This window comes from Peromyscus maniculatus, chromosome 7 (assembly GCF_049852395.1).
Source record: "Peromyscus maniculatus bairdii isolate BWxNUB_F1_BW_parent chromosome 7, HU_Pman_BW_mat_3.1, whole genome shotgun sequence".
In the NCBI taxonomy this organism is placed as follows: Eukaryota; Metazoa; Chordata; class Mammalia; order Rodentia; family Cricetidae; genus Peromyscus; species Peromyscus maniculatus.
The window spans coordinates 116,149,160-116,167,714 of NC_134858.1; the positions used below are offsets into that span (position 1 = coordinate 116,149,160).

The 18,555-nt window shown below is 42.1% G+C and overlaps 1 protein-coding gene across 11 annotated transcripts in view; it reads left to right on the forward strand.

Moving 5' to 3' along the window:
- Positions 1 to 18,555, forward strand: part of Golga4 (golgin A4) — an 89,196-nt gene that overhangs the window by 5,019 nt on the left and 65,622 nt on the right. For 7 of the 11 annotated variants that reach the window (XM_016005274.3, XM_076577313.1, XM_076577309.1 and 4 more), the window contains exons 2-3: positions 8,185 to 8,274; positions 16,743 to 16,841. In XM_016005274.3, coding sequence (XP_015860760.3) covers positions 8,185 to 8,274; positions 16,743 to 16,841 — 189 coding nt within the window. The remainder of the gene's footprint in view (positions 1 to 8,184; positions 8,275 to 16,742; positions 16,842 to 18,555) is intronic. The other 4 variants (XM_076577315.1, XM_006986745.4, XM_076577317.1 and 1 more) reach the window with 1 other exon arrangement.

Below are 18,555 nucleotides of genomic sequence, written 5' to 3' on the forward strand. Positions count from 1 at the left end.
TTTTTATGTACTTTTCTTTTAGGTTTGCAGGCTCTGTCTGCATGTTTACCTGCATGCCAGAAGAGGACATCAGATCCCACTATAGGTGGTTGTGAGCTACCATGTGGTTGCTGGGAATTGAACTCAGAACCTCTAAGAACAGCCAGTGCTCTTAACCTCTGAATCATCTCTCGAGCCCCATTATTACTGTTTTTTGAATTCTCTATTTTGGTGAGGGGACTCTTATTAGTATTTTTGGGTAAACCTTTTTTTACATTTTAGTTTTGTTTATATATTTCCCTTCTTTAATGTTTATTCTGTTGCTTAGAGAGATAGCTTCAGAATTTTAACCTAGCTGCTTCCGCTGATCTTATTCTAAAATTGTATTTTACAAACTAATAGTGATATCAGGCAGCAGTGATTAGGTGACTAAGTTTAGTCTTATATATTAATTCAGTGTATGTGTCATCTAAACTAGTACACTAACTTAACATGGGTTTATGGCACCTCTGTATGGAGCCCAGCACCCACATGGCAGCTTACAACTATAACTCCAATTTTAGGGGATCCAATGCCCCGCTTTGGCCTCCAAGGTTAACAGGCATGTATGTGATGCACAGATATATATGCAGGCAAAACACCTGCAACACATAAAATAAAATAATAATAACTTAAAAAACTATAGCTGAAATATGAATCTGGGCAATAACCATTGTTTTAACTATCGTGCTGTTTTTGTTTTTAGCTTATGATTGCTTTGTGGATTCAACTCAGCATTCAAGATCATAAGCAGTACATTACTCACACACTGACATGTATGAGCAGCTGTATTTAGGTTAGATATAAGCATGTAAACATTGTATTTTTTGATTTACTAGATTTTTTTCTGGGTCTTCATTCATGCTGATCATTTTGTTCGGGGGAGGGGAGGTTGTTTGTTTGTTTGTTTTTAAGGAAGTCTCATGTTTTTGGTGGTTCATTTCTGTTCATGAAATCCTGAAGATTGATTTCCTTAGCTGACATTTTTTTTTTTTTTTTCCTACTGTTACCTGTTAGTAGTGTGTAGAGAGCTAGAAATTGTGTGTCTGTATAGGGATAGGGATAGGAACTAGCCAAGCTAGAATTCCTCACTGGCAGCCAAAACAGGCTGTCTCTACTTGGAAAGGTGACTCTACAATTACTGTGTCATCTAAATATTCTCTCTGTGTGTGTATATGAGTGTGGATGTGAGTGTGTGTGTGCTGCTGGCCGTCAAATCCAGGGACTCGGTGTGCTAGGCACCGTGCTCCACACTGAGCTGCACCCTCCAGATGGAAAGGAAACTGAACGACTATGGTACTTACCTTGGAATCTGAACTGGAGTGTGCTAGGACAGAGATTGCCATGGGAGACTGGGCCACATTGTTTTCCTGTGTCACCACTCCAACTAGTGACGCTCTTAGAAGGTCACTCATTGTACTGTTATCTCTGGGGATGTGCTTGCATTGGGGGCTGCTGTCCTGAGCACCTACTTGTTGTATAAATCCTCAGTCTTCTGAAAGCAGTGATGGGAGCAACAATCTTCCATTCTAGACCTATAACTCTTCCCTCCTCCTCCAGATGTTATCCTCAGGGAGTGTGAGCAGACAGTTCCACTATACATGCAGGCTTTGGCCTTATCTGCATACTCTGCCCTTCTCCCCATCTCACTGTCCCAGAAAAGAGACCTGGTGTTCCACTGGCTGTGGAGAGCGACAGGAGAGCTGAGGGAAGGCTTGTGAGCAAATCAGCCTGCTTTTGACCATGCCTCTGTATCTCCACAGCTTGCATATAACTTTCACTTTCAGCCCTAAAGCTCTCTGAGATTCTGGGGATGCATATTGCTTTACCTCTTCATGTCAGCATTCCCTTCTGTGGATCCTGGGGTTTTGGTGCCTCAGCTGTCCCGGGTCTTCAGCTCTTTCTTACTTACCTCCAGTCTTCTGAAAATGGCTTGAGATTTCAGAACTCTCTGGGAAGGGCAGTGTATGTGTCTCATATTGCCATGTTTAACTGGAAGTTGCCTTAAATTATTTTTGATGAGTGAATTTCGTGTATTAAAAGATAATGTTCTGGAACTACTACTTTAGATTGCAGAATGACAAAGATTGTTGATTAAGGGCGTGCTGAAAAGCTCCAACTAGTGACTGAAACATAAATGTTATGTGAAAAATAAGCTCATGATAGGTAACCCTTCTTAACTGGAATGTCAAGTTGATTTGCAGTTACTAGAGCAGTGTAGTAATACAGAAAGGTCTAGTGGCCCTGTCCCCACCCTCATTGTGTGGGAGGAGTTAATGAGCAGGTGCTTTGTATGCTGGGGCAGCCTAACATCACATCTGTTTCTGACATTGCATCTGCTTGGGGCAAAACTTGAGAAGCAGGAGTCAAAAGGCCTGTGAGCAGCAAAACACGCTAATGGTTGCATAGCTGATATAATCACTCATGAGAAGACACTGAACACTCCCCCCACCCCCATTTCGAGCTTTCGAGCACTTGTTTTGTCTTCAGCCAATAATTAGAGCAGTCCAGTTCCTGGTAGCAGACTGGAGGGGTGAGAGAATGAGAGGACTTCTGTAAGTGACTAGCTGGCCAAAAAAAAAAAAAAAAAAGAATGTTTCATTTTTTTCTTAGAAAGCTGGAATTAGTTGATTTTGATTTCAGAAGATTACAGATTCATTAAATTGAACCTCACTGATACCTAAAGAGATTCGTATGTATAGCATTGTACCTGTGTTTCTGTCAGTTCTACTGTCTTGAGTGGCCTTGAAACTCCCAGGTAATACAGCCTCTAGTAGAGTAAATTTAAATATAGCACATCCTACTAATATGAATATCCAAAATTTTTGCTTTTGCTATCCTTAAATCATGTGGATCAACCTGGGATTAATGCTAATTCCTTTTTAAAAGTCATAGTGAAAAACACGAAATCCATTGAAGTGTATAGGTTTGAGAGTTGGTGACCAGATACAGGAGCTTTGAGCCTACCGAGATGACATGGTGTCATGAAGGTGCTCCAGGTGGCTTGTGAGCTGTAGCTGGAAGTCTCCTCTTGTGTTTAATGAAAACACAGTTAGAAGGCAGAGCTCATTAGGGAGGTTCCCTCCCGGACCTTAGTGAGCAGAGCTGGCAGCTGACAGCTGCTGGGGAGGGAGTCAGTGCACAGTCTTACTTGTAGGTCAGTGGGGTTCTTACTGCTGGGTTCTCATGCTCTGTTGGATGCCTCATATCCATGCACGGATGGGCAGCATTAGTTCAGCTTGGAGGGCATGTTTGTGTGTGGGGGGGAGTTGGAGGAGGGAATGGATGGTGAATATAATCATGTTTCATTGTGTATGTATATGATTCAAGAATAACAAAAAGAAACTCTATCTCATGATATAAAGTTTACATGCTTGTAAAGACTGGGTGTGCAGCTCAGCAGTGGGGTGACTGGCTAGATGGTGAAGACGTGGGTTTGAGGCTTCGCTGCTATACCCTGCGCTAATTAAAAGTTCTGTGGAACTTTTGTTTTGGGGGTGTCTCTGAAGTGGGTAGAAGTATGGTGGCATTATTTTTGCTGTGAGTCCCAAAGAAATTCGAGAACTAGTCATCTGAAGAGAACTGGTGAGGTAGACAAGAGAGTTAGACGGCCTGTGTGCTAACCTAGTTCTTGGAGGTCTAACTTGGGTAAGCCATGTAAGCATGCTGAGTATCTATCTAATCTTACCAGGAGATTGGATACAATATCATGTGCCCTTTGTACCTTTCAGATTGATGTGAGGACCCAAAGAGACAAAATGTAAGACATTTGTTGTTGTCAAGGATGTTTTTGCTGAACAAGGCCTACAAGGTGCTGTGCTGGGTGTGACATTTGCCATGACGAGCACACGTAGTCCCTGTGCAGCCGATAGACAGGCATTTCCAGTATCATGGCGGCGTGCATGTAGAAAAATATTTCGAGGAGGGTTAGGGCAGCACCCAAGGAGCCTCTGGTGGGTGATGAAAAGCCAAGGAGTAGAGACAGGGCCTAAAGCAGATCATTCCCCAAGTTACTGTTGGTCTTCACCCAGTGGTGGTGCTTCTCAGCCTGGAGACGCCACGGTTCTGTAGGTCAGCAGTCTGGGATGGCAGAACTGGGTCTCTGTTTTATGCTGTCAAGGTGTTGTCCAGGTTGGCTTCTTACCTAGAGTTCACTCAGTGCTTGGAGGTCTTGGTCTCTGTGGGCTGTTGAAGAGGTCTCTTTCCTGGAGACTGCCAACACTTGCCATGTGTCCCTGTAGGCATTTTGCTTTTATTCAGCATAGCAAAAGTACTCATTTCTAGCCTCAGTCTCTGTCCTCTAGATCTAGATTTGAAGGATTTATGTAGCTAGGTTAAATTTATCTGGGTAGTTGTTTTTTGTTGTTGTTGATTTTAATTTAGAGTAAACTCATTTTCAGCTAAAATCATGCTTTCAGAATCCCCCTTTCCATCTATGGTAATACAGTTGTGAGCGTAATATGTCATTCACAGGGCAAGGGTCATGTGGGACCTACCACAGTGCTAGACTGGTTCTTCTTCTCCTCCTTCACCTCCTCCCTCCTTCCCTCTCCTTCCCCCTCCTTCCCCCTCCTTCCCCCTCCCTTCCCCCTCCCTTCCCCTCCCTTCTCTTCCTTCCTTCTCCTTTCTCCTCTGTAGACCAGGCTGGCCTCAAACTCACAGAGCTCCACCTGCCTCTGCTTCCCAAGTGCTGGGGGATAAAGGTGTGCGCCACCACCACCTGGCTAGACTGGTTTTTCTTTATGCTGAAGTTGAAGCCTCTAGTCAGCTAGTAAGAACTTGGCAGGCAATGAATTATGAATGTGAGCCTAGATAGTACCACCTGTTTTTCTTAGCAAATAGCGTGCGCGCGCGCGCGCGCGCGCGCGCACGCACACACACACACACACACACACACACACACACACACACACACACACGGATTTAGGGCCTTTCCCATGTTAGGCAAGTGCTCTACCACTGAGCCCTTTAAATTCATACCTGTCTTTTATTGTGAGAGCCCATTAAAGATCATGCCCCAGGAGACCAATGTTTCCCTCACGATTCTTCTCTTGTAGCTCCATAGAAGATCAGTCAGCCCTTAGGTTGGATGTTGCCAGGTGCTATTGTACTATTCTGGTCACAGGGTGTTTTAGAGCTCACTCTTCATCTTTATATACTTTCAAAACTTGAAGTCACTTTGTTTTACATTTATCCACAGTTGAGTCCTTCTGATCAGGCCCACAGGAGGCTGAGATGTAAGGGTGGTTTTAAAATTCACATTGAGGTAGTTTTTCAAGTGAGTAAAAGTCTCTATGTAGGATGTCCTTTCCTGGCATCTGGGTATTTGGAGAGCTGAATTAATAACCCAGAGATTTCTTAGACATTATGGAATCACAGCAGGGAATTTCCTCTAGTCAGTAGTTTCTAGTTGGTTTTCTAACATTTTATTACCTCTATCCCAAAGGGAGCTCTTCCCTTCTAGTGGCAGCTTCTAGTATCTCAGCCTTTGAGGCTTAGTGTCAGAACTGGCTCTGGGTGTAAGAAGGGCTAAGATGTGTACTGCTGTGCCCACATTTTACATGGGTGCAGACATCCAGAAACTCGGACTTCATCTTTGTACAGCAAGTGCTTTGCCCAGGGTTCAGTTCCCTCAGCTTTGATGGAAGCTGTCTGTGGAGGAAACAGGGTTTAGTGCCCCCTCCACACACACTTCCAAAACATGACATGGACTTTTAGTTATGTGTATTCTAGGTGTTAGAGCCATTGATAAAGGTTTATGTCACATTCACCTATTTGTCTGGTTAAACTTTTAAGGCCTAGTTTGTTCATCTTGTTTTGTCTTGGATGGTAGAGGATATCTTATCCCTTAAGGTGACTTGCACATAGCTGGTTTTAGTGGATCGTGTGCTGATTTTAAGATCATTTTTAAAAGGAGTGTGTGTTGGAATTGTAACAGAATTCAGTCTGGGCAAGAAGAAAAGAGTTTGTTAAAGAATGTTTGGTAGCTGACAGTTTCTAGAGGGTCTGTAGGCTGATTACTGCATCCTGGGCACTTAATGGCACCAGCAGGGCACCTCCCACTGCACTGCGCTCCCTTGGCTGTTTCCAGATCTGTGCCTATGCTTACCAAAGGGTGACCTTTAACTTCGAATTTCTATTTTCTTACCTGTGACTCAGTCTCACGTGGGTGTGTCTCATTGGCAGATCTCAAGTTTGCCGTTGAAGATAGAGGACTGGGCTAGTAAGTTTTTAAGATTTAACTTAGGGCCTTATAAGATCTGTTTATTGAAGAAAGATATTGAGCTTAGCTATACAGATGTGTCCCTGCCACTTAAACTCATTCTGCGCTCTGCTCTTGACCTAGACATCATTTCTCTTCAGAGGCTAACGTTTGTATCTTTCCTGGAGTGGATGGCCAATTGTTTCCACACTGTTTACTGAACATCTGCCCTGTGTGTGTAGTGTTTATGTGAACGTGTATGTATAGGACTCCGCTCATGACCTCTCTACCCTGGCCATAGCAGTGTGCTCACACCTAGATTAGAGTTCCATCTGTCCACTTGTTCTCTCATGTGGGTGACGGTATTTATTCAGTGTTTTCTCTGTAAAGCTGCATAGATATGTGAGCAAGGAAGCAAACGTGCAGGGGAGTTCAGAGGATTTTGTCACAGCTCAGAGGAGGCTTAATATTTTGGTTTTATGCTCTCCGGGCTGTTTTTAGCTCACATTAGAGTAGACTTCAGACACCAGGTTTAGTATTGGTGCTCTTGGTTCTCTAGTGAGGAGTCAAGTAATCCAGCTGTTCTTAGCATTTCAGTGTCCAGCTGGGCTGTACATGGAGATTCAAAGAAGTCTTTTGACTAAAGAGGGGAACATGCTATTGGCCTGTAAATTTCATAGTATTGAATGTTTTAAGGACTTCAGAGTTGAAATTGACAACCTTTTTGTTTGTTTAGTTTTGGTTTTTCAAGACAGTTTCTCTGTATCCTTGGCTGCTCTAGCACTTTGATCTGTAGACCAGGCTGGCCTCGAACTCACAGAGATTCACCTGCCTCTGCCTTCCGAGTGCTGGGATTAAAGGCATGTACCACCACCACCTGGCTCAACCTTTTTGCTTTGGTTTTTAACGAACTTAAAATTTTTGAATCCATTTTGTTTCGTTTTACAGAAAAGTGGCAAAGAGAGCAGAATTTTCATGTACTTCACTTGACCTCAGTTACCCCCAGTATTATCATCCTAAATATAATCACAGCCTTATCTTACTTATATTTTGCTAAAATTGACTGTAAGGTCAGGATCTAGTGGGTGGCTAAGTCTTGTAGTTGATCTACTGTAATTATTTTTTCCTGTTTGTTTGTTTGTTTTTTATGTCCCTTTCCTTTCTTTGAGTTCCTGGACATGAAGTAAGAAAAAAACTGCAGCAGCAGTGGCGCACATTTAATCCCAGCTCTGGAGAGGCAGAGCCAGGTGGATCTCTGAGAGTTTGAGGCCAGCCTGGTCTACAGAGTGAGATCCAGAACAGGCACCAAAACTACGCAGAGAAACCCTGTCTTGGAAAAAGAGAGAGAGAGAGAGAGAGAGAGAGAGAGAGAGAGAGAGAGAAGTGTAGCATGAATTGTTAGAAGTTCTTATTAATAAAAATAAACCCAGGGCCAGGTATTGGGTTAAAGCTGGAAGATCAGAGAGACAGAACAGGTCACAGCTAACCTCATCTCGCCAACTTCTCAGCTGATCCTGTTTCCTCAGACTGGATGCCTCTGAGTCCTCATCCAGAATGGGTCTCAGCTGAATTGCTGCTAAAAGACTAAAAGTTTAACCAGACTCTAGTTTCTGGTTTTCACACCTTATATACCTTTCTGCTTCCTGCCATCACTTCCTAAGATTAAAGGCATGTGTCACCATGCCTGGTTGTTTCCAGTGTGGCTTTGAACTCACAGAGATCCAGATGGATCTCTGCCTCCAGAATGCTAGGATTAAAGGTGTGTGTGCCACCATTTTCTGGCCTCTATACCTCTCTAGCGGCTGTTCTGTTCTCTGACCCCAGATAAGTTTATTAAGGTGCACAATGTATTGTGTGTGTGTGTTGGGGGGGACGGGACACTATCACCACAGAAAAGAACCGCTCAGAGAATAATGTACTAGTCAGTGCTGTCTTCTAATTTGTACAATAATTTCTAAATGTAGGCTTCCTCCAGCTCTTCAACACCAACAAGGATTAGAAGCAGGACATCTTCATTTACAGACCAGCTTGATGACGGGACACCCAACAGAGAGGTTAGTGTGGCCTTCTGATGTACTTCCTTTAGGGAGTTCAGCTGTAATGCTGCTGCTGATGACAATATGGGAAACGATTTTGACAAGTCAGTTATTTAATTTCAGGGTACTGAATTTATTAATAACTCAACTGATCTTTTTCTTTTTAAAATACAAGTAGCAGCTAATTCTTGTAAACTGTTTCTTAGAGCAAAATAATTTAAGAAGATAAGTATGTTTATTTAATATTTGGAGCTATTATAATAATTCAGTAATGTTTTGTTTAAATATGGGGAAAAGCCCTATATTTTCAAGCTGGTGGTTAGAAACTGAAAAGTAACTACCAATGCCATATAACTAGCAACTGGCATGAAAATTGTTTTTGTTCCTTTTTTTCTGTGAAGTATAACATAAATATAGGAAGTTGTTAAGGGGACTGAAGAAATTGCTCAGTTGAGCATTTGCTGTTCTTACACGGGACCCAGGTTCATTTCCAAGCAACCACATGGGCATGCATATTTCCTATAACACTCTAGGGGTTCTGACTCCCTAGGGGCACTACCAGAGGGTGATGCATCTGCTGCGTCTATAGTTACAGCCAGTTGTGGGTGTTGGGAACTAAATCCAGATCCTTTGGAAGAGTGACAGGTACTCTTAACCACTGAGCCACTTATCCAGCCTAAGAGGTGTCCTGTTCTTTTTAACAATTATTTTATTTTACATTTATGGTTTGTGTCTGTGTGCTACATGTATGCCTGGTACCCACGGAAGCCAGAAGAAGGCATCAGATCTCCAGAACTGAAGTTACAGATGATTGTGAGCCATCATGTGGGTGCCAGGGATTGAACTTGGATCCCCTGGAAGAGCAGCCAATGCTCTTAGCCTCTGAGCCATGTCTCTACCCTCCCACCCCTAAAATACTTATTTATTTTTACTTTATGTATACGAGTGTTTGCTTGCATGTATGTAAGTGCATCATGTGTAGAAATTGCACTTTGCTTATTTGTTGGGATGGTTGTCTCTTCTAGTTTAACATAGAAATTGTCTTGTGAGCAGCTTTCTCTTAAGGGCACAATGCCCAGTATCACTCTGAAATGAGAGAAGAAATTGTTTTTTAGCAACAACTTGGGAACAAACCAGATAAGGGAATACAAAATCAACTAAAGACAGCTGTTATACCATTTGAGACCAGGATTTCTGAGACCATCCAGGACATCAAAGAAAGACCCCTCCTCGAAAACAAACTAAAATGAATGAATTTGAACACGTTCCCTCAAAGAACAGGAGAGGCAAGTGTGTGACATTGTATCTGTGGGTACTGGGCAGGACCTGCAACAAAAGGCACAAGCTAAAGGGGGTGTAAAATCATGTCAGTCTGCAGAGGACTTATATATAGAAAGTTGCAAGGAGTTCAGTAAAAAAAATATTAGAACAAATGAGTCTAGCAAATAAATGCAGATAAGATTGATTTACAAGCATACATTGCATTTCTGTGAATAGTAATTTTAAGAAGCCTCAAAGTGAATTAACACACAGAGGAGCTATTTAGAAAATCCAACTCTGGTTCATGATAAGAACAAAGTAGGAGTGGAAGGGAACTTGCTCACATGATAAAGGAGGTGGATTAAATTACCCACAGCTAGCATCCAGATTGTTAAGATTTAGCAGTAAAAAGTTGATTACTTTACCTATTTTGCGGATGTATGTGTGTAGGTATGTGCATCACAGTGTGCATGTGGAAGTCAGAGGACAACTCGGGGGAGTCCATCTCTCCTTTTACCACATGGGTCCAGGGGATTGAACTCAGGTCATCAGGCCTGGTGGCAAGTATCTTGTTCAGTGAGCTGTCTTGTCCCCAAAGACTAAAGCAGCCTAGTGTCACTCCTCTGTGGGCCCACGAAGTCCTTCGGTGTGTATTGAAGTCGACCCATGGTTTTGATGTATTTCTGCAGACCGTGACACTTGTACTAAGTGCTATTGATAATTAAATTTACTTCGCTTCCTGCAGGAATCTCATTTGATCATGGCATGCTGTTTTCTGTGGTGTGGCTGGTTTTGCTTTCATTAGTTTCATTGTCTTGAAGATTCTCACGTGTTCATAAGGGATGTCCATCAGCAGTTTCCCTTATTGTTTTGTGAGTTCTGATTTTGTTACCAGGACTTATTGAACTCATAGAACAAATTCGTATTCTCCTTTTATGTATTTTTTGGAAGAGTTTGTGAAGAATTTGATCTGGTCTTGGGCTGTTATAACTCCCTTTATCTCCCCATTTTAAAAAAATGTGTTAAAGTGTTTTGATTACTAATTTAATATCTATAACTCTATTCAAATTCATTCAGTTTTTTTGTTTCTCCTTATTAATTTTAAAAAGTTGTTTCCATTTCATCTAAATTGAAATTTCATCTAAATGAAAATTCCATTTCATCTGATGTTAACAGTAAGGTTTCATTGTCTGTTTTTTCTTCTACCTCAGCTAAAGGTTTGTTGATCTTTTGAAAAATTACTTTTTGATTACACTTTCTAGTTTAGTGGTGGGCATTTTCAGAATTGGAGTGGCACCTTTAATCCCAGCACTCAGGAGGCAGAGGCAGGCAGATCTCTGTGGGTTCAAGGCCAGCCTGGGCTACAGAGTTGAGATCCAGGACGGCCAGGACTGTTACATGGAGAAGAAACCCTGACTCAAGGGAGGGCGGGGGTGGGGAGAAGCAAAGCCAGAACTGGAGTGGCAAGTTGATGTTTGCAGTCTTGTTTTCTCAGGTCTTAGGTACTTGGAGTGAAACCTCTTAAGGTCTATATTGTACCTCCATTCTCCATCCTTTTACGTCTGCAGTGTTTGTGTTGGGCTAGGAGAGTTACAGAAGCTTGCCTTTAGGTCTGTATGAAATGAGGTGGCCAGCCACATAGACGTGGTGGACCTACTTAGCCTTGGCCGTGAACTTCAGCACTTGACTCCCTCGCTCACACTGCGCCAGTCTCTGCGGCAGGCAGTTGTGTCGTCATGGTGCTCGCTGAGGTGCACAGTGCTGTGAGGAAGAGTACAGTGCCTCTAGCTGGCCGTGTGGACATCGTGATCTAAGTGAGGTAAGAGCATGCCAGCCGTTGATGCTCTCAGCTCCTTAGCACGGATCCTCCACTACTCTGTATGAGGGATGACAATCAGGAAAAAAGACTGAATCAAAAGAAATTAAACAGTTACTTGGAATTAGCAATGGTATCACAAGGAATTTCAGAGATGCCCTTTAAAAAGCTGCAGGCTGGGGGCTGGAGAGATGTTTCAGTGGTTAAGAGCACTGCCTGCTCTTCCAAAGGTTCTGAGTTCAATTCCCAGCACCCACATGGTGGCTCACAACCATCTGTAATGAGATCTGGTGCCCTCTTCTGGCCTGCAGAGATACATACAGGCAGAACACTGTATGCATAATAAATAAATACATTTTTTAAAAAAGCTGCAGACTGTTGAAGCGGGCTGTGCACACAGCCAGCTATGCTGAGCCTTCACCTGGAGGACTTGTGGTCTGATTGCCCTATGCACCCTTTCTGTGCTGGAGTCACAGACATAGAATGTACCTGAGTTCACAAACATGGTAAACATCTCTAGGCCAAGGTGGACTGAAACCATTTCTGAGAGGCTTGGAGTTGAGGCCAAAGGCAGCTGTTTTCAGCTGCAGCTCTGTAAGAATGAAAACCCCCTTGGTACTGTTCTGTCAGTCCTCCAGGGATGGTATTAAGCTGGCACCACATGCACACAGCAGTGAGGTGAGCGAGGTACATGCTTTAGTGTAGGCATTTACTTAAGTCTCTGTGTGGATAGATTGAGCGGAGCTGAGGTGTTCTGTGTTGGTGAGTTAGAGTGGGTTGTGAACGGCAGCGTGGCTGAGGTGCTCTGTGTCGGTGAGTTAGAGTGGGTTGTGAACGGCAGCGTGGCTGAGGTGCTCTGTGTCGGTGAGTTAGAGTGGGTTGTGAACGGCAGCGTGGCTGAGGTGCTCTGTGTCGGTGAGTTAGAGTGGGTTGTGAACAGCGGCGGAGCTGAGATGGCTCTCCTGGCTGCAGGACTTGGCTGCCGCTGCCAGGGTTCTGTGGTTTGCTAGGGGAAGCTTCTGTCCCTGGGGAGCAGCCTCATGATCAAGAACTAAGTCACACCTCTGTTGGGCTTAGTGGCTCAGCTTGCCATGGTTCTTGCCATGGATTCTGACCTAAGCTGGTGGAGCCTTGGGAATCAGATGAACTGGATGAGAAGGGACGGTCACAGGAGGAATGAAAGACAATACCTTTTTCAAAATGAGCCTGTAGAGCAGCGGCTCTCAACCTTCCTAGTGCTTCGACCCTTCAGTACAGTTCCTCATGCTGCGCTGACCCCCAACCAGAACATTATTTTTTTGCAACTTCATAACTGTAATTTTGCTACTGTTATGAATCATAATGTAAATGTCTGTGTTTTCTGATGGTCTTAGGTGACCCCTGTGAAAGGGTTGTTCAAACCCTCAAAGGGGTCTTGACCCACAGGTTGAGAACCACTGCTGTAAAGAAATTCTAAAACAAGAAGTCAGCCAGCAAAACTAGACACGAAGGTATGAGTTTCTAAAAGATGAGCTTCAAACAGTAGAGAGGTCTACAGTAAGACAAGTGAAGAAATAATTTCTTAAAATCAACAGAGTATTGTGAGAAAAACATAGTCCAAACAAGACTAGTTTAGGTAGATATGAAAAAGAACTAATTAGAAATTCTGGAGAAGGAAAAAAAGATAGAAATGTGTCAATTATAATAAGACTAAGGGAAATAAGTGAATTCAGAAAAAATACTGACTACCCCACCATAGACAGACACAGTTGTGGAGGGATGGCATGCATGAGATTTGCAGGGTAGGTCGGGATCCTCTGAGATCCTCCAGAGGCTTCAGGTTGACATGAATGCCAGGGCACATAGTTCCACTCAGTGTTGTACCATGATGACACCACTGGGGACCACACAGACCACACTGTTTTTAGCTGTTGTAGATTAAAATTTGAACAAAGTTTGAGACATTGTCTGCTGGAATCTTGAGTGCTGGAGAAGAGCTGTCTGCTTTCTGTTTGGTGGTGGAACCAATGGCCTTGTACCTGCTGTGCAGTTTCTACCGTTGGGCTGCCTGGGTAGCCAGGAGCTGGGGTGCTGAGACCCAGACATAAAGAAGCAGATAAGGACAGGAGAAGGGCTTCTGAGGTTCTGGGGAGTGGGGTGAAGGGTGGGGTGTGTGTGTGTGTGAAACTGATCTTAGTTGTTTTGCTTTGGTGAGGGGAAGGCTTGGCTCCATACTGTTCATTTCTGTGTGACCACCTTTTGGAATGCTGGTCACCGTTTCTCTGTGATGGGCGTCAAACTTGGGTGGTGCTCTCTTGAAACTCCACATATACGCCCTTTTAAACTTGCATTTTTTTTTTTTTAACTTGCTTGGGTAACAGTGTTTTTGTTTTTAAAAAATTGACTTTGGAAGCCTAAGAGAAGTGAATCTGTGTAGCTTTCAACTTCAAGTTAACATTTATTCAAAGTATATATATATATATATATATATATATATATATATATCTCTGATAATAACATTTAGAATTTAGTATAGAAAGTTCTTGGATTCTGTCCTAGAAGTGCTAGTCAGCAATATGACAAAAAGAGCTTAAAAAAAATCTTGGGTTTGAAAGATGGCTTGCTGTACAAGCATGACTACTCAATTTGGATCCCTAGAACCCATGTAAAAAGCCAGGTGTGATGGCACACACATATAATCCTAGAGCTGAGGAAGCAGAAGCTGGAGGATCCCTGGAGCTGGCTGGTTAGCCAGTCTTGGCAAGATTGGTAAGTTTCAGTTTCAGTGAGAGACCCAGACTCAAGAAAGTAAGATTGACGAGGCTGGACAGATATCTCAGCAGTTAAGAGCACTGGCTGTTCTTCCAGAGGACCTGGGTTCAATTTCCAGCACTCACATGGCAGTTCACAACTGTCTGTAATTCCAGTTGCAGAGGATCTGGCACCCTTACACAGACATACATGCAGACAAAACACCAATGCACATAAAAATAAATAAGTCTTTAAAAAAAGAAAAGAAGGTTGAGAGCAATAAAGGAAGACACTCAACATGAATTTCTGGCCTTCACATTTACCCACACACTTATGTGCATACATACACCAATGTGCACATGCATTGTTCTAAAAACTTGTTTAATTTAATCCAGTTTTATTTTGTCTTAGTCTGGTGTAGTGACACCTAACTAATCCAGTTAGGGGGAACAAGAGTCAGCAGAGTCAGTGTTCAAAGTCATCCTTGCTACATAATAATCTGGAGGCCAGCCTGAAGTATATGAGGCCCTGTTTTCAAACGCCAACCAGACCAAATAAAGCAACATTGTGTCTGTCTGTCATTAAGATGTCTCTAGTATAGTGCTGGGTAAAGAATTAGTGAGCACTTTTGTCTGTGTCTGTAGCCCTAAAGTCTTGAGGGGAAAGCGTATGTTTTTAAACTTTTGTACATACTTATTTTCAGACATGTCCTTTATAGGATATATGATTTATTGTATATTATGTGCTACATTATTTAGTGTATTATATACCATGGAGTATTATACTTTATTATATAATTTTTTCTTAAAACAACTGCCATCAATATTTAACTTGATTTTTTTTTAGCATTTTCATTTTGTAATAATTATATATGCAGATTATAGAAAATAGGGGGCAGCTTGTATACCCTCTCTCCAAATAGCAACATTCTGTATAATTGTACCATTGTATCCCCAAAAGCAGTTTTTTACCATTGAGAAATCTGTGACACCCACAGAGCTCCTATTCACATTTCTCCTGTCTTACAAGTACTGATCTTGTGTACTTGCATATGTCTTAGTAATCTGCAGTTTCACTCATGAATAGGCATGCAGTCTCATGAGGGGTCTGGGGAGGTAGCTCAGTGGGACAGCACTTGCTGTACAAGTGTGAGGACTGTAGTGTAGATCCCCAGAACCTACACAAAAGCCAGGCAAGTGTGGTGGCAGCCTGTAATAGTAGCCCTTGGCAGACAGGGGTGGGACCCCTGTGGCCAACTGGCTAGCTGTAGACTAGCTGGAACTGGCAAGCTCCAAGCTCAGGGAGAGACCCTGCTTCGATAGGTAAAGTGGAAAGCAATCAAGAAAGTCAACTGATGTTAACTTATACATGCAGAATGAATCATTTTCAATAAACAAATATACACCTAATTCAGGATTGTTTGTGTATTGGTGTAATAGCTTCTGGAAGAAAAATAAAGCAGAAAAGAATATATATCAGAAGAACTAGTGTCAGCTAGGCAGTGGTGGCGCACACCTTTAATCCTAGCACTTGGGAGGCAGAGCCAGGTGGATTCCTGTGAGTTCGAGACCAGCCTGGTCTACAGAGCGAGATCCAGGACAGGTACCAAAACTACACAGAGAAACCCTGTCTCTGGGGGGCGGGGGGGGGGAGAAGAACCAGTGTTACAGATTTTGTTTATTTCAGATGTTTCTTATGTATGTAGTTATGGAGCTGGTTAAGACAGGGTATCTATGCATATCCCAGGCTGTCCTGGTACTTGCTTCTGTAGACCAGGCTGGCCTCAAACTCAGATCCTCTTGCCTCTGTCACCTGAGTTCTGGGATTAAAGGTGTGTGCCACCATCACCTGGCTCTTATGTATATATACTTTTGATAAAAGTAATTTTGCATATAAGTATTAACAAAGGTATTTTTTGTGTTTTATTATTCATGTATACTTTGGTACTGTCTTTTTAAGTATCTAAAGAAATCACCTTAGTATTTATAAAAGTTATGCCAAAGTTGTGTTGTTTACATTTATCTTCAAGCCCCTTGACTGAGAGATGATTGACATGAGTGTTCTCTATAGTTGGTATATATAAGTCAGTGAGTTGAGGATGATTCTATATCTGTGAAGCTGGCATGTTGGGGCTATAGCTGTACCCTAGACCATCACCTCCTGAAGTTTCTCCTGTCAGGATTTTGCTGTTGCTGCTGCTGAGGAGGAGGATGGTGTCTGGTAAGAAGTGTTCATGTCATGTTTAAGATGTAGCCTCCTAGGAAAATTTAAGTATGCAGTCTTGTTAGCTCTGGGTATTATTTTTTGTAGATCTTCAGAGTCTTCTTTGCTTGTCACTGATACATGGCACTTTTGTGCATTTTTTATATTGGAATGGACCTTTATATCCAGTTGCCAGATTTACTGGGTGCCAAGATGCCTGCTGCAGACATCTGCATGCCAGTTAGCAAGTGGTGTCCAAGTTGCCCTTAAAAATCCTAAACTCACTAGTTCATCCCATTCCTGATCTTTCCCAGCAACTTGTTGTTTCCTTTTTGGAAGAGGGGGCGATCATTATTACGGTGGCTGTAGTACTGTGATGCTGTAGTGTTGTGCCGTGTGGTCACTTTGGAACATGCCATGATTTGTGTTCATCATTTGTTTGTTTTTGTGCCTCTGCTTATTACACCGACTGAGACAGGTACTAGCCGGGATGGTAGCAGAACCTGCCTTTCTCTCTGAGTATACTATCTTTGCTTTGGATTCCTCCAAACAGCCTAAAACACAGATTGACAGTGTGGTGAGTCCTTCCACCGCTTTTTGCCTTCCCTTGTGGGGAAGCAAAACCTCTGGGTAGTTGTAGCAGCAAATCTCTTGCGGTTTATCACTTACCTTCCCCCAGAGCATCTTCAGTGTCCGTGTTGCTAACCCTGCCCTAAAACCTTAGAGAACAAGTCGCTGAGGGTGGTAGCTAGCTGCTTCCTGGTAACTCTGCTAGCATCCCAGTAACATTCCCCCTTCCCACTAATGTAGCAAAGGCAACCTTCACTTGCTGGAACTAGCGCTTAAGTGTTAACCCTTGAAAATGTTTGCTTATACCGAAAAAGCCAGTATGCGTGGTTAGAAATCTGTTTTACTATTAGGAGGAAGCCAACAGTGTTGGAGATGCAACTGGCTTTTTAAGGAAAATAATGCGTTGTGTAAATCAATAACAACACTGGATAGGTAGGTGGATTCTATTATAGCATGTTCATGTCTTTATTTTGAAACTGCAGTTAAGAAGTCAGTACATTGTGTTTTGTAATTATTAGTTTTTAAGTATGAAAGGAAACAGTTGTCTTACTTTAAAAAAAAGAATGAATTCACTTAATTTTCACTATATATGATTTATTTTTGGGAAAGTAGACATTTTTTCTATTTGGAGTATCTGGTAAACTGATAATTTAATAAATTAAAATATGTCAGTGTTTACTTACTAAGGATAGCTTTTGCTGTTCCCTTGGAGGATGGCTGAACTGGGTTTGCAGTTTTTCTAAATGTTGAGAATTGGTTTAACTTGGTAATGGTAAAACAGAACATTTGTTCTTAAACCAGGTACCAGTGAAGGCTTGGTGTGCACATGGTCATCAGTGGTCTTCAGTTCTACTCCAAACTTGAGTCTAGGGAAGAAAACAGCTCAGGGTGGAGACAGGATGTCAAGGGACTTTTGGAAAGCTGCTTTCTGTCTGTGGCTACAAGGAACATTTACTGTTTATAAAGATATTTGGGGCTGAGTCGGGAGTCCCAGCTACCCAGATTTACCAGTTTACTTTAAAAAAAAAAAAAAAGACATGCTGTATTTTGCATATAGGAGTAATAGAAACTTAAAAGGCATAACTTTCATGAATACAGTATATAAAATAATTTCTTATCAATTCCTATTCTGTTGTCAAACATGCTATAAGGTAAAAGTGAGTGCTTTAAATTATTTAGAAATAAACTTAAGTAGACTAAAAAAAACCTAATCATATATACATTTTATATGCTCATGATTACATTTCTCCATAAGACAAAGGGAAATTAGAATCGTTATTTGGTATCATAACACAAATTTAGTGGGGATGAATACAAGTTCACTAAGTGCTGAGTTTTCCCTATTTTAGTTCTTTTTTTTTTTTTTTCTTAAAGGTTTTTATTTATTTACTGGGGGGAGGCAGCGTTTCTCTATTATTAGCTCTGGCTGTCCTGGAACTTACTATGTAGACCATGCTGGCCTCAAACTCACAGAGACCTGCCTGCTTTCCAGTTGCTGGGGTTAAAAGCATGTGCTACCCTGCCAGGGCTTAATTTAGTTTTTGAAAACATACTTCTCTCTTTACTCTTAAAAACAACTGTATCCTTAGTGCTCAGCAGTCAAAAAATAGTTATTGAAAGATTGAAACAGATATAATTAGAGAAGATTGTAGAAAAAAATGAAAAGAATATATTTGAAAACAAATTTGGCAGAGAAGAGAAGGTGTATGTAGGAAAATCAG